This window comes from Varanus komodoensis, unplaced genomic scaffold (genome assembly GCF_004798865.1).
Source record: "Varanus komodoensis strain SLA01 unplaced genomic scaffold, ASM479886v1 scaffold42, whole genome shotgun sequence".
NCBI classification, from domain to species: domain Eukaryota; kingdom Metazoa; phylum Chordata; class Lepidosauria; order Squamata; family Varanidae; genus Varanus; species Varanus komodoensis.
Window position 1 is genome coordinate 738,932 of NW_025335972.1, and position 14,238 is coordinate 753,169.

Here is a 14,238-nt window from a genome sequence, read left to right on the forward strand (position 1 = left end):
AAAAGGAGGAGCTCTGGGAGTCATAGGAAGTCTGTACCACATAGCAGGACACAGTTTTAAGCATATTTGGGTAGGGTGAAGGTTTCGAGCATGCATCCTCAAGTAGAAGAAGTCACTAAAATGTTTGCATTACCAACAGGATCACCTGAGTCCTTAAAAAGCAAGCATTCTTATGAAAATCCCAAAGTAAATACTAATATTTTCTTAACGTACAAAACTTCCCTTTAAAAATGAACTCGTTTAACAGTTCATCTTGTCTCTAGTGCTGGTGTTTATCTTACATTTAATACAAAGCTACTAGGAGGTTTTAATATATTCAAAGAGAACTGTGGGTAGAAGAAAAGGGTCAGCTTGGAGAACCATGAATTACAGTGGCAGGGAGCTTCTTAGGCCTTAAATTATGAGTATCCACTGGAAATAAGATACCTCATTTTGATCGCCCAGTGAAGAACCAGTTTCCCTGTAGGTGGTCAAACTGCTGATAGAGAAAATCCCCCACACCCCATTAAGCACAATAGCAGGCCTTTAGGAAAACAGTAAGCAGAAAATTCAGGTACTGAGACATTAGCTATAAAAATGACTTCATAACAAATGCAGCCCCTCCTTAGCTGGGCAAAGGAAGCAGCTTCTGTAATGAATCTTTTGCCTTAGCACCCACACAGAGTCTATACAGGTGTCCAAATAAAGGCCATGGGGTCTTTATAACTCTTTCACTCCAGAGTTATTTGGTCACCTGTATCATCCTGCCAAATAGTATGGGGACTTTTAACTCCACATCAGGTACAGAAATGCAGCAAACAATTGCCTGTAATAGGGAACATGTACCCAACAAGCAGGTGCTATTTTTTGCAATTTGCCATCTGTTATATCCAAAGGCTTCTTTTACAGGATATGGGCCAAGAATGTCACATTAAAAACCTCAGATTTTTTATGAGGTTGGGGGAGAGTAGTACATAAATAGGCCAAGAAGAGAGCTGAGGATTCCTGGGGTTAGGAAAGCCTGTTTTGCAGCACAGCGTTTTAGTCATTCTTCGTTTCTGCAGGTTCAGAGGAAGCCCTTCCCTCTCAAAATCTGCCTGGCAAGAGCTGAGATGCAGGATGGAGGGATCATCACTTCAAGCAGCAGGCATATGGCTTGAACACTGCACAGGGGACAGTGGGGGCAGCAACACATACTTGCTTGTTCACCTTTTTGTTTCCTTTGGGGTTCTTTCCAGAGCTATCACGACCACGGCTGCAGGAAGAGAAACAAAAAGTGAAGGAGGTGCAACAGCTCAAGTTCATTAATGAAAGGGAAAGTCATTTCATAAACTTCTTTCCCCCACAAAAATTAATAGTTCTTGCACCAATTAGCAGTCAAGTTTACAAACAGCATCTCATTCAGTACCTGGAAGAATCATGTCCAGTTAGGAAGGCATTGCAAAAGTTGGATCTTTTAGGGCCAGCAGCTAGCATAGGTCACCAAGCCAGGCAGGCTAACAGAGACTGTAGACTAGTAACTTGCTCTAGTTCATATTTTACATTTCTATACTGTCCAATAGCCAGAGCTCTCTTATAGATATAGACCATCAATACAGTCAAATATTAAGTACTGATATATTTAACAATGTGAAAGCAGCCATTTGGCTCCTCTTCTCCCTTCATTATCATGTAGTTATAACAGAGGGAGAAATGGAAAGCTGAGTGATCAGCTGCCTTTTGGCTTCTCCCTTCCATTAACTTTCTCATTTCAAGGTATCACTAACTACAAGAATGATGTAATTTTAAAAATGTGCTCCAGTTTTCTTGTTTTCCCCTTCTGCCAGCATTCCTTTCCTCCGTTGTGCTGCATTTTCAAGACTGTAAGCTTTTAGGTAAGCTTGTTTGTAATCTGAGTACAATTGGGTTAAAACATCTGGAGAGCCACAAGTGGTCTGCCTCATAAGGGAATCTCCTTCAGAACACCTACCCAATACTCCTTCTGCTAAAATGTATTTATTTAGAGACTTTGTATACTGTCAACAGCTAGGTAAATTCTGGCACAGTGAAGAACAAAAAGATAAAACCTATAAAAGCATTAAAAACCAGAATATGTAAAAACTGTGCCTAGTTACCAAGGGCTTCCTGGAACAAACACATCTTCAATGGGTGCTAAAAACAACCATGTTGGAGCTGGCCTGATGCCCAGAGGCTGGGAATTCCAAGGAAATGGAGCTACCAGCTGAAGGTTCTTCTCCTAATCAACTCTAATCAGGCTATAAGTTCACGTGGAACCATCAGGAGAATGTATTCCAATGACCTAAATGACTCAGCAATCATTTGCTTGCTAAAACCATGAAACAAACACTGGGAATACTTCACTGGGAAAACCAGTGAATTAAACCAGTAGATTAATGAACTAACAGTCTGGCTGATCAATCAGAGTCTGGATTATAATGTGTGCGATTTTGGCACTGGTGTGTTATATACAATGGAATGAAAAAAATATAACATGGCCATTCTATCAAGGACTGTTGTTTGTGTTTAATGAAGTCTAACTTATAGCAAACTACTTTTCAGCTTTCAAAGGTTTTATATAATATGTAAGACTAATCAGTTAATCAATTAAAGGGGAGATAAAATCAACCTTACTCCTTAAATACCTTGACAGCTTAAATCTACTTAAGAAATTATCACTGATTTTGAGAAAGATTAGGATCTTTAACTTGCTCTAGGAGTGTACACATTCAACCCTAAACTACAGGGTTTCTATTCCTTTATAGGCATCTGACCTTCAGCTAAATTTAGAACCTTGGCAGCAGAGAGGGAGGGAGGGAGCCAGCCTTTCAAAAACCCAGCATCTCAAAATCCTGTAGAGAACAAAGGGAAAAGCCTCCTTCTGACCACTTCTCTTCAAGTGGTACTTACCCCTTTCCTGGGCCTCCGACTGACACCACTTGCATGCCAAATGAACCTTGTCCCCTGGAAGGTTTGCTGCCAGCCCACTGGCCAACCACCATCCCAGCAATCTCTAACTTGCCTCCTTGGGGTGGTATAGGATGAAGTCCTAGAATAAAGGAATATATAAAAAAAGAGGTGAAGGGATAAAACACACATTCTTCTTCCCCATTCTAATACTAAAGTCTATAATGGAAGTTGTGGTCCAACATGAGATTGAGAAAGATTGGTGAAACATTTGGCTAAGTGTTCTGTTTGTATTGATAATCTTGGCTTTTATGGATTTATACTGAAAATACACTTAATAGGCATCTTAAATTCCTTCATGGATCACTGCCTTGTCGTGGCGAAGGGGCTTGCATAGTTCAATGAAGCTATGAGCTATGTCTTGCAGGGCCACCCAAGCCGGGCAGGTCATAGCAGTGAGCTCTGACAAAACATGATCCACTGGAGAAGGAAATGGCAATCCACTCCAGTATCTTTGCCATGAAAACCCCATGGACAGTACCAAAAGGCAAAAAGATATGATGCCGGAAGATGAGCCCCTCAGGTCGGAAGGTGTCCAATATGCTACTGGGGAAGAGCGGAGGGCTAGTACTAGTAGCGCCAGAAAGAATGAAGCGACTGGGTCAAAGCCGAAAGGACACTCAGTTGCAGCTGTATCTGGTGGTGAAAGGAGAGTCCAATGCTGCAAAGATCTATACTCCATAGGAACCTGGAATGTAAGATCCATGAATCAAGGCAAGCTGCATGTGGTCAAACAAGAGATGACAAGACTGAACATCGACATCTTTGGAATCAGTGATCTAAAATGGACAGGAATGGGTGAATTTAATTCAGATGACCATCAGGTATACTACTGCGGGCAAGAATCCCTCAGAAGAAATGGAGTAGCCTTCATAGTCAATAAAAGAGTAGGAAAAGCAGTACTGGGATACAATCTTCAAAATGACAGAATGATCTCAGTTCGAATCCAAGGCAAACCATTCAACATCACAATAGTCCAATAGTCCCCAACCACTGGTGCTGAAGAGGCTGAAGCCGACCAGTTCTATGAAGGCCTACAACACTTTCCAGAATTAACACCAAAAAATGATGTCCTTATCATCAAGGGGATTGGAATGCTAAAGTAAAAAGCCAAAAGGTAACTGGAGTAACAGGCAAGTTTGGCCTTGGGGTACAAAATGAAGCAGGACACAGGCTGGTAGAATTTTGTCAAGAGAATACGATGGTCATAGCAAACACTCTTTTCCAACAGCCCAAGAGACGACTCTACACATGGGCCTCACTAGATGGTCAACACCGAAATCAGATTGACTATGTGCTCTGCAGCCAAAGATGGAGAAGCTCTATACAGTCAGTAAAAACTAGACCAGGAGCTGACTGTGGCTCAGATCATGAGCTTCTGGTTGCAAAATTTAGGCTTAAATTGAAGAAAGTAGGGAAAAGCACTAGGCCACTCAGGTATGACCTAAATAATATCCCTGATGAATATACAGTAGAGGTGACAAACAGATTTAAGGAATTGGATCTGATAGACAGAGTGCCTGAAGAACTATGGACGTAGGTCGCAACATTGTACAAGAGGTAGCAACTAAAGCCATCCCAAAGAAAAAGAAATGCAAGAAAGCAAAATGGCTGTCTAAGGAAACTTTACAAATAGCTGAGGAAAGAAGGGAAGTGAAAGGCAAGGGAGAAAAGGAAAGATACACCCAACTGAATGCAGAATTCCAGAGAATAGCTAGAAGACATAAGAATGCCTTCTTAAATGAGCAGTGCAAAGAAATAGAAGAAAACAATAGAATAGGGAGGACCAGAGATCTCTTCAAGAAAATTGGAGATATGAAGGGAAGGTTTCATGCAAAGATGGGAATGATAAAGGACCAAAACGGCAGGGACCTAACAGAGGCAGAAGAGATTAAGAAGAGGTGGCAAGATTACACAGAAGAACTATACAAGAAAGAGCTTAACGTCCCTGATAACCACGATGGGGTGGTCACTGACGTTGAGCCAGACATCCTGGAATGTGAAGTCAAATGGGCCTTAGGAAGTCTGAGCAACAACAAAGCTAGTGAAGATGACAGTATTCCAGCTGAGCTATTCAAAATCTTAAAAGATGATGGAGTAGAAGTGCTACACTCAATATTCCAGCAAATTTGGAAAACGCAATAGCGGCCACAGGATTGGAAAAGGTCAATTTACATTCCAATCCCAAAGAAGGGCAATGCCAAAGAATGTTCAAACTACCACACCATTGCACTCATTTCACATGCTAGCAAAGTGATGCTCAAAATCCTACAAGCTAGGCTCCAGCAGTATGTGGACCGAGAACTACCAGAAGTACAGGCAGGATTTCGAAGAGGGAGAGGAACTAGGGATCAAATTGCCAACATACACTGGATCATGGAGAAAGCTAGGCAGTTCCAGAAAAACATCTATTTCTGCTTCACTGACTATGCTAAAGCCTTTGATTGTGTGGATCACAACAAATTGTGGCGAGTTCTTAAAGAGATGGGAGTACCTGACCATCTTATTTGTCTCTTGAGAAACCTATATGTGGGTCAAGAAGCAACAGTGAGAACTGGACATGGAACCACTGATTGGTTCAAAATTGAGAGAGAGGAGTTAGGCAAGGCTGTATACTGTCGCCCTGCCTATTTAACTTATATGCAGAGCACATCATGAGAAAGGTGGGGCTAGATGAATCACCAGTTGGAATTAAGACTGCTGGGAGAAATATCAACAACCTCAGATATGCAGATGATACCACTCTAATGGCAGAAAGTGAAGAGGAACTAAAGAGCCTCTTGATGCGAGTGAAGGAGGAGAGCTCAAAAGTTGCCTTGAAACTCAACATTAAGAAAACTAAGATCATGGCATCCGGTCCTCTCATGTCCTGGCAAATAGATGGGGAAGAAGTGGAGGTAGTGACAGATTTTATTTTCCTGGGCCAGATCACCAGAGACGGGGCTGCAGCCAAGAAATTAAAAGACACTTACTCCTGGGGAGGAAAGCTATGGCAAATCTAGACAGCATACTAAAAAACAGAGACATCACCCTGCCGACGAAAGTGCGTATAGTCAAGGCTATGGTTTTCCCAGTTGCAATGTATGGCTTTGAAAGCTGGACCATAAGGAAGGCTGAGCGCCAAAGGATTGAGGCCTTTGAATTGTGGTGCTGGAGGAGACTCCTGCGAGTCCCTTGGACCACAAGGCGATCAAACTGGTCATTCCTAGAGGAGATCAACACTGACTGCTCTTTAGAAGACCAGATAGTGAAGATGAAACTCAAATACTTTGGCCACCTAATGAGAAGGAAGGACTCCCTGGAGAAAGAGCCTAATGCTGGGAATAATAGATGGCAAGAGAAGAAGGGGATGGCAGAGGATTAGGTGGCTAGATGGAGTCACTGAGGCAGTTGGTGTGAGCTTAAGTGGACTCCGGGGGATGGTGGAGGATAGGAAGGCCTGGAGGATTGTTGTCCATGGGGTCGCGATGGGTCGGACACGTCTTCGCGACTAACAACAACAAGGCATCTTAACAGGTCATGTTAATCCGCCCTGGCAATCAGCCAGATGATCAGGCTCACCATGGTTTGCTGGCCCCTTTTATCTCCCTTGCTCCTCCTCCCAAATAAATATTTCCCCCATTCTGTGCAGCTACAGTGAGCCATTGGAGATTTGCGGCTATGTTTTTCCAGCTCTGATGAGTCCCTTCGAAGTGTCTCAATGGCACCTTGGAGGGGCTGCCCATAAAATGTTCTTGTACACATAATTGTCTGCAAAAAAAAAAAAAAACCCAACCTCCACAAACACCGTTTTCAAAGGTAATTGCATAAGTATGATTTAGTGCAGTAGTGCAATTGTGGGGATTTGAAGCCTCAGCTGCAGTCATGTCTAGGGGAGTGACTGTTGCTGAGGAACAGCAGGTACCCACCCTGGGCACTGCCCCAGGTGAGGCTCAAAATTAATTTCCCTTCCACACCTACAGAAGGCAAGCAGCGAAAGGAGACTAAAGCTGCAAGGGGTCTTTTGCTGAGGAGGACATTTTCCTTAGGAGTTGCACACTCTTCACAGCGAGATCCTCATCTTCCCCCTCCCCACATGTCCTTAGTTCCCCTTATACTTCAAATCCCTGCAGTTCTGCTACTGCAAAAGATGGGAGGTGTTCAACTGTACTAAGAAAAAAAATGAAATAGAAGTTTACAGAACCACATGCACACACACACACAATTTTTTTGCACTCATCTTTTTGTGTAAAATTTTTAAAAAGGTGAGCAGCCTCTCCAAGGTGTTGATGGAGCACTCTGAAGGAAATGTTCATAGCTGTCAAAAATGGGAGGCAAAAGCTTTCACAGTCTCTCCATGCAAACAAGTTTAAAAGCAAAAAAGGCCATAGCAAACCCAAAGCAGCATACAGCAGCAAACTGGAGGCAGGGGGAGACACTTCCAGGTGCTACTTGGTGTTAAGTCTCTGTCTGACAAGTCCTCAGGAGAAGAGCCTGATTCTCCTGACTGCAGAGATGCCTTTGTGCTTAAGGATGAGGCAGAAACAGGAACTCAGGACAAAACATGCAGGCAGGAAACGAGGAGTCTGGGTCCTCAAGCGTGAATGAGGGGGGCCTTCCCCCCTCCCAGGAAGACTCAAAGTTTGATGCAGAGACAATCAAACCTCCCTGCCCTTGTGTGTGCTGCCACTTGAAGTGAAGCATGCAGGTCTTCCTTTCTGGTGGAACACTAGACTGTATGGCAGGCTCTTGTGGTGAGCCACAGCTGGAAGAAGGGACATATCCAGCAAATCTCTAAATAACAGAGCCGCCAGAACCGCCTATTAATCTTTTGGAGACAATGTCTAAACACACCCCAGCACCTTGAGGCCCCTTCTTTTGAACAAATGCTGATCATCGTATGCAATATCCCCTGGAATGCTTCACAATGTAACATCCCAAAGGCCTTGACTGACTGTTTTATGGCAAGGCTTCTCTCTACTATTAAGCATTTAATTGGATTCCCAGTTTATTAGTTAGGTCACTAACTGAAGCTGGCTGTAAATCAGAGACTTGGCCACTCTGGGGACAGCTGACACTGGGTCACCCAAAAGGGTGACGAGGAAAAACATGGAAAGAGCAGCATGGATATTTAACTATTCTTAACATTGTGCCTTGCCAATTGCTAGCCAATTCCTCATAAACACAATGGGGTCCATTGTCTGTGTTTGGACAATGAGACAACCCATCATGCATACTATTAATCTATAGAACTAGCTATGGGTTGTATGGTTGACTTATTACCCACACAACTCTGCTTCCTGCCTCCAGTGTGAGTTTGTACAACACAAAAACTGATTGTGGGTAGTAACCTAGGATGGGTTGTGTCATACGAACCCAGTTATTGATGTTTATTGTATCCACTTTGTAGTTTTTATCTTATATGCTGCCATCAGAGGGTTCCACCCATAAAGGCAGCCTAAAAGAAATTTTAAATAAATTAATTAATCTGTTTTGAAAAAAAAAAAAGATTCCCAGCACATGCAAGTGAGGTGGCTAAGCTGGAACTGAAAAGCTAATTAGGGAAACATTTATAGTATGTTCATTTGCAGTGTGGCAGAGAGTTTATATTGGTATGGTGGTTTTCCTATTTATCTTGTCAGCTGATATGAGCATAACTTTACAATACAGAAAAGTTGGATATAAATGTTAATATCCAAGCAGGCCATTGTGCAAGTGGGGACACTACTGATTCCATTTTTCAAGCTGCACCCATGACTTGTGCAATCAGGATTTAGTGCTTCCTCTAAGATCCCGAAATGGATAGAAACATTTGTTTGTGGAACAGGGCTGTCCAGGAGAGCTCCCATAAGGAAGCTGTGCTGATCCAGAAATGTTATGATTCAGAAACAAGCTTTTGCATATGTTTTGGAGCTTCCTAAAAGGAAGCACAAAATCTTCACTGCACAAACTGTGGGTGCCACTTGTGGAAGAGAACAGGTGATGGGCCTGCAGGGACAACAGGCTACTTAAATATTGCCCTATGAGAACTGGGGAAACAGCCACTTACCTGTGAAGCCTCTGGTTCTCCCAGGTCCTGGTGGCTGAACTGAGCCAATGGCACGATGGTAGAGAGGCATAGGGTAAAAGGGTGGGGCCATAGAGGACACAAAGGGCGGAGGAGGGAGCAAAGGTGGCGGGGCCTGGCGGTTGAGGTTGATGCCTTCGAGGATGCTCTGCCTCATCTTTTCAACTTTGGACACCTGTTCAGTCTGACCAAGAAATAAGATAAGAAATCACATTATGGGAGGTTCATTTCAACTGGTGCCTTATTTATTCCCTTATATTCTTGAATGTGATCAGATGTGACTTTGTGACTATCATATAAATATCATACGTATATTCCTGCAAGATCAAACAGTAAGCACAAGTAGGGTGGGAAAATATGGACAACCTGGATAATGGTACTAAAGGGCAAGATCATGTAAGACAGTTCTTCAGACAGTGTTATTTGCACAGAGGGTGTGATCTAACCAAAATTAAATATGTGAAGCCTGCCCTTGAAATCAGAGGGATGTAAAAGTGTTTCACCTTAGCAGGATTACCCTATGATGGGTTCTTTTCAGTATCAAAGAATTAAGTATATTTCCAAGATGGCAGATGAAAAGCCAGATCCCAGTTTGCTCATATCCTTAAGTGCAGAAGGCCAAGCAGAGTGACAGCACTGCATTTTTTCACTGGTCTTGTGCCTGCAGCCCATACATGCAAAAGGCACATCTAGCTACTGCATACTGCTCATGAGGGAAGAAAGCTCAAGACACTGAGACACATGATACTGAGACAGTGATAGTTGGCGGGGTTCTCCCAGTTTGCACTGCAGGAATTTCGGGAGCAACACTCTTAGAGGTCCAACTCCTTTCTCAATTTGGACCTTTGCTAGTTCTAAGAGGAGAAGATATATAGAGAGAGACCTGAGAGTCTGTTCTGGACATTGGAAATATTAGGAAGACTTTCTTCATGTGGTACTCTCCAGATGTGTTGCACTACCGCTCTTCCCATTCCCGGACTATCATGGCCATTAAGGTGTGGCCTGGCCCTGAAATCCAAGCCTGGTGCTGCAGCGGCGACTACAGCAGATCAGCCACCATGCTCCCTTCTGGAAGTGCCAGTGCTTACTTGTCCATCACAGAGATCTATGAGAGGTGCCTTCTCCCGTGTGGCTTTGATTAGCTTGCTCTGGAAGAGCTTCCCATCAAAGTAGATCCACGGGCAGCAGTGCTCCCAGGGCACGGGCTGCCCACAAGCATCATTGGCAAAGAGGGCTGTGTCCACTCCGCTCATAAATAGAGCGGCCAGCTGTACCCCTCTGGGATCCAGTTTCTCAATCTGCAAGAGAAGCAACATTCCTTGGCTCTCAAAGAGCTCGGATGAGTTACTGCCCCCTACTTTGTCACTCAAGCTGCCTTCCTAAGTCCCAAACCAAGAGTTTGGAGTTTTTGTAAGGGAGGACATAGCCACAGTGATGCTTAAGGAAAGAAGTGACTAATGCAAATTTGGGATTCAGCCTAGGTCTCTTGTTCTAAGCTCCTAACAAATCAAAGTCAGAGCTGCTGATAGCATTATCAGAGTTAAGAGAAGAGCAGAACCAAGGTTCTTCTTGGTTCCTGGGAGCCATGACTCTGCCCCCAGCACAGCTCCCCTTTTCCCAACCACCAAACATTTGGAAGTCTGCCAGCTTTGGGACAGTTTTCTCCCATTCCAAATGTTGCAATGTCTCTCGGAAGGCTTCATGACTGGCAAGAGTTAGAAATCAGATGTTTTGCAGAATTTAGAACTTGGGGTGGGGGGTGGAAGGGGGAAGGCATCAAGGACAGTATGGTACCAGGGGAGGGGAGGGGTGTATGTTCCATGAATGTTTCATGAATGAGGAAGGGTAGGAAGACAAGAAGAGGAGCTCTCCATCCTTAACCCACCAGTTTTAACCTAGAGAACCTGATACCTTCTCTTGACCCCCTCTCACTACAAATACCACAAAGGATCAAACCACAACCCTACCTTCAGTTCTTGAAGTTGATCTGGCTCATACAACTGAGCAGACACAGCTTGGGCCAGGAAGGCATCCAACTCATGTCTGTGCAGGATTCGGCCCCCAGGCCATTGTATCATATATCTTTTTGTAAGAAAGGACAGAGTATTTCAGACAAAATAATCTACCACAGCGGAGAGAAAAAGAAATCCAAAAGAACACTTTCTATGTTCATACAGTGATGAACTGGGGTGGCTTTCATCATTTTAACAGGCATTTTGTATTTTCTTTCTTTAGTTGACATCTAGACCTTGTATTTTCCTGGAATCTCAAAATGGACAAACATGAAAATTTATTCTTGGTCTGTATACTATTTTTGAACCTTCTGCTAGGGAACAATCCAACTGGCACTTTGCTTTCTTCCACAGCCATGCTCCCTTAACTTGCAGAACAGCTGTTTTGCATTTGCATCTCAGGATCTTAGCAATCACCATATTTAGTATCAGAAAAAAACTACCCCAGCAAGTACCTTCATGTAATGAAGAACGATGAGACCTAGAAACAAAAATATTGACAAAAAAAAGAACTCCAGCCTCCAGAAAGGACCATTCCCCTCACATTTATTGTGTTACATTTGCACCAAGCCTTCTGCACCTTACAAACTGCCCCCTGGGATCTTCAGCATTGGCCATTAGAAATTCGTATTGACATGCTTCACCATCAAGGTCACATGCTTCCTCTCTGCCATCTGAGCCATGGGGATGCCATCCAAGCCTCTTGGCTAAGATGCCCTCCCCACACTGACAACCTCTTCTTCACCCCCTCTCCTCTTTGCCCTCAGACCACTCAGCTCACTCACCGTAGTACACAGCACATCAGCAGCAGGTGCGTGGGGACATTGGCTGGGTTGAGCATGCTGGGTGTGTCTGATTTCATACAGGCCAGGAAGGCTCTCATGCGTCGGTTCTTGTCTTCCACTGCTTTTCCCAGCCAGAGTTTCTTGAGGTTGGGGCATGTCCACTCCCGAAAGGCAAAGGCTGAGACCAGCTCTGGAGTCTGGGGGGATTTTCCCTTGTACGCTGACCATTCCTTGATGATAACTGGGTGGGCTGCACCGAAAAGGACAAGGGCCCATTTGAGAAGGATAACCTCCTTCTCTAAGTTTACAGTTGAGATATACTGGATTTATTTCAGTTAGATAATGTGCACCCAGGGTGGTCTATATCAGAGATTGCCAACTGCTGCAGTAAATGTGCACCATCACAAGTCAAGCTCAAAGAATGAAACCGCAGTACTGGAGTCTGTATTACAGCCCATTGCAGTTCCTCTAACTCTTCTAAGCAGCTTGGCAATGCTCAGAACATCCACATGGCCCAGTCACAGATCTGCAACAGCAGAGGCCTGCCTACGACATTGCAGGCAAGGTCAAGAAATACTGACCTGGGCTTCAGACTCTTCCCGAGGGATGCAAGTCAAAGGAAAATGGGAGGATGATCACAGGGCTCAAGAAGGCAAAAATGGAAACAGAGGCTGCAAGTGAATGTGTGGTTCCTTCATGGGGGTGGGAACAACACTCTGCCCACAGAACCACTTACACTGAATGAGTTGAAGAGGCAGGCAGAGGAGCACCTGGCCTAGCCAAACAAATACTGACCAGGCAGGGGAACAGAAAGGCCCTTGTTGACAGTGAAACTCCATTTCCAAGCAATCTGCCAGGTCATCCCTTGCAAGCCTGCCTCCCACTGCTTGAGAACTACAGCGCTGGAAGGGGCACAAGCAAGCACTTGATGAGGCCGAAAGAGAGCTCTTACTTTCCACGGGAATGCGCTTCCGCACAGCCAGGCGCTCCATCCTCCGCTGGGTCTCAGCCACACTGAAGAGGACACCATAGACATACTGCCGTGCAGCCCGGAAAAGGACTGCTGCCGGGGGCAGCTCAGTATTGCACTCATCCTCAATGCACACAGGGATCTTGATTTCACCCTGGAAAGGAGGGTTAGGCAATGAGAATCCTGGAGGGCTGGTTTTCAGCCCCTTGCTGCCCTCCAAGCCACCTAGATTCCCCACAAAGAGCCAGCTAACAGAACTCAAATGGTTCCTTGTCCCCTTTCTCACCTTGGTAAGAACATGGTAGATGAAAGGGTACATAAGCCCCCGGCGGTGCCTGTGCTCGGCCACACGAAGCACCTCGGGGGCAACTGGGGGCAGGGGTGGGGTGGTGATGTCCATGTGGTTGCGGGTCGCCATGGAGAGCAGCGAGGGGATGTGGGCCTCAGGCCCACTCAGGTTCCTCTCAGAGTTGCCAGAGCCCCCAGCCGGCTGCCCCCAGCCCTGGCTCATCATCTTTTCATCCTCCCAGCCAGACTTGCGAGGCACTGTTTCGGACACGTGGCTGGAGGAACAAGAGGAAAGGGAAATGCTAGTAGTTCCACATCCCAGGTCAAGCAGTAAAGCTAGGACCCTTCTCCATCTAACCTCCCCCACCTCAAACAGGGAACTGAACCTAGGGCTCCTGGCTCTTCTGTCCTCTGACTGGTACAACCTACGGGACTTCTCCCAATTCCCAGGAGTAGGGATGGGCAGCTCAGGGACCCGGCCTCCCCACATGCTGCTTTCATCCTAGAGTTCACTTTGCACAGGCCTCAGAAGCCCCCCACCCCACAACATACTCACTTGGAACTGGTTCCATTGTGCTCTTCCCCATCAGAGGAAGAAGAGGGTGAAGACCCAGGCCCAGACGATGGGGAAGGCTTGGAACTCAGGTGGTGGTTGGGGAATTTGGTGGGACAGCTGTCGTAAGAGATAGGCCAGCTGTTGAAGTGTCCACCCTTCAAGGCAGGGTCCTCATGGAAAGGGGCTGCATCTGCCAGGCCATGTGGAGGGAAGAGGAAGCTGGAGCTGGGACCAGAAAGGAAAGAAGAGGTGGCAGCAACCGCACTGTGTGGGGCAGAAGGCTGGTACTGCATCTTTGGCCCCATCTGGGGTGTGAACTGCAGATGGAAGCAAAAACAAGTGGAAAAAAATAAGTTCAATGGTTTGTAGCCAGGAACACTGCTCAGGCAGGGCACCACTTAAGAGCAGGCTTCCCCAGGTCAAAAAAGGTTCTGAGAGTAGCTGGTTGGAGACTTCTGCCTGAGACTGCTTCCAGGAAGTGTGGACACCACAGCGTTAGCAGGATCTGTAATCCAGTTCAAGGAAAGGCTGAATTATATACATAGTCTGATATACTACTACAAGGGCAGAGAGATACAGATCACTAAAACCTGTATCTCTTCCCACTGGAGGACATGTTCAGCCCTTTCACTCTCAGT

General features: G+C 45.3%; 1 protein-coding gene across 4 annotated transcripts in view; it reads right to left on the reverse strand.

The window, feature by feature from the left end:
• FAM120C (family with sequence similarity 120C) overlaps positions 1 to 14,238 on the reverse strand; it is a 38,868-nt gene that overhangs the window by 12,518 nt on the left and 12,112 nt on the right. For 3 of the 4 annotated variants that reach the window (XM_044443546.1, XM_044443545.1, XM_044443543.1), the window contains exons 7-15: positions 13,601 to 13,917; positions 13,043 to 13,319; positions 12,739 to 12,910; positions 11,787 to 12,036; positions 10,957 to 11,071; positions 10,078 to 10,287; positions 8,972 to 9,173; positions 2,887 to 3,025; positions 1,177 to 1,234 (exon numbers count right to left, since the gene is read on the reverse strand). In XM_044443546.1, the coding sequence (XP_044299481.1) occupies positions 1,177 to 1,234; positions 2,887 to 3,025; positions 8,972 to 9,173; positions 10,078 to 10,287; positions 10,957 to 11,071; positions 11,787 to 12,036; positions 12,739 to 12,910; positions 13,043 to 13,319; positions 13,601 to 13,917 (1,740 nt within the window). The remainder of the gene's footprint in view (positions 1 to 1,176; positions 1,235 to 2,886; positions 3,026 to 8,971; positions 9,174 to 10,077; positions 10,288 to 10,956; positions 11,072 to 11,786; positions 12,037 to 12,738; positions 12,911 to 13,042; positions 13,320 to 13,600; positions 13,918 to 14,238) is intronic. The other variant, XM_044443544.1, reaches the window with a different exon arrangement.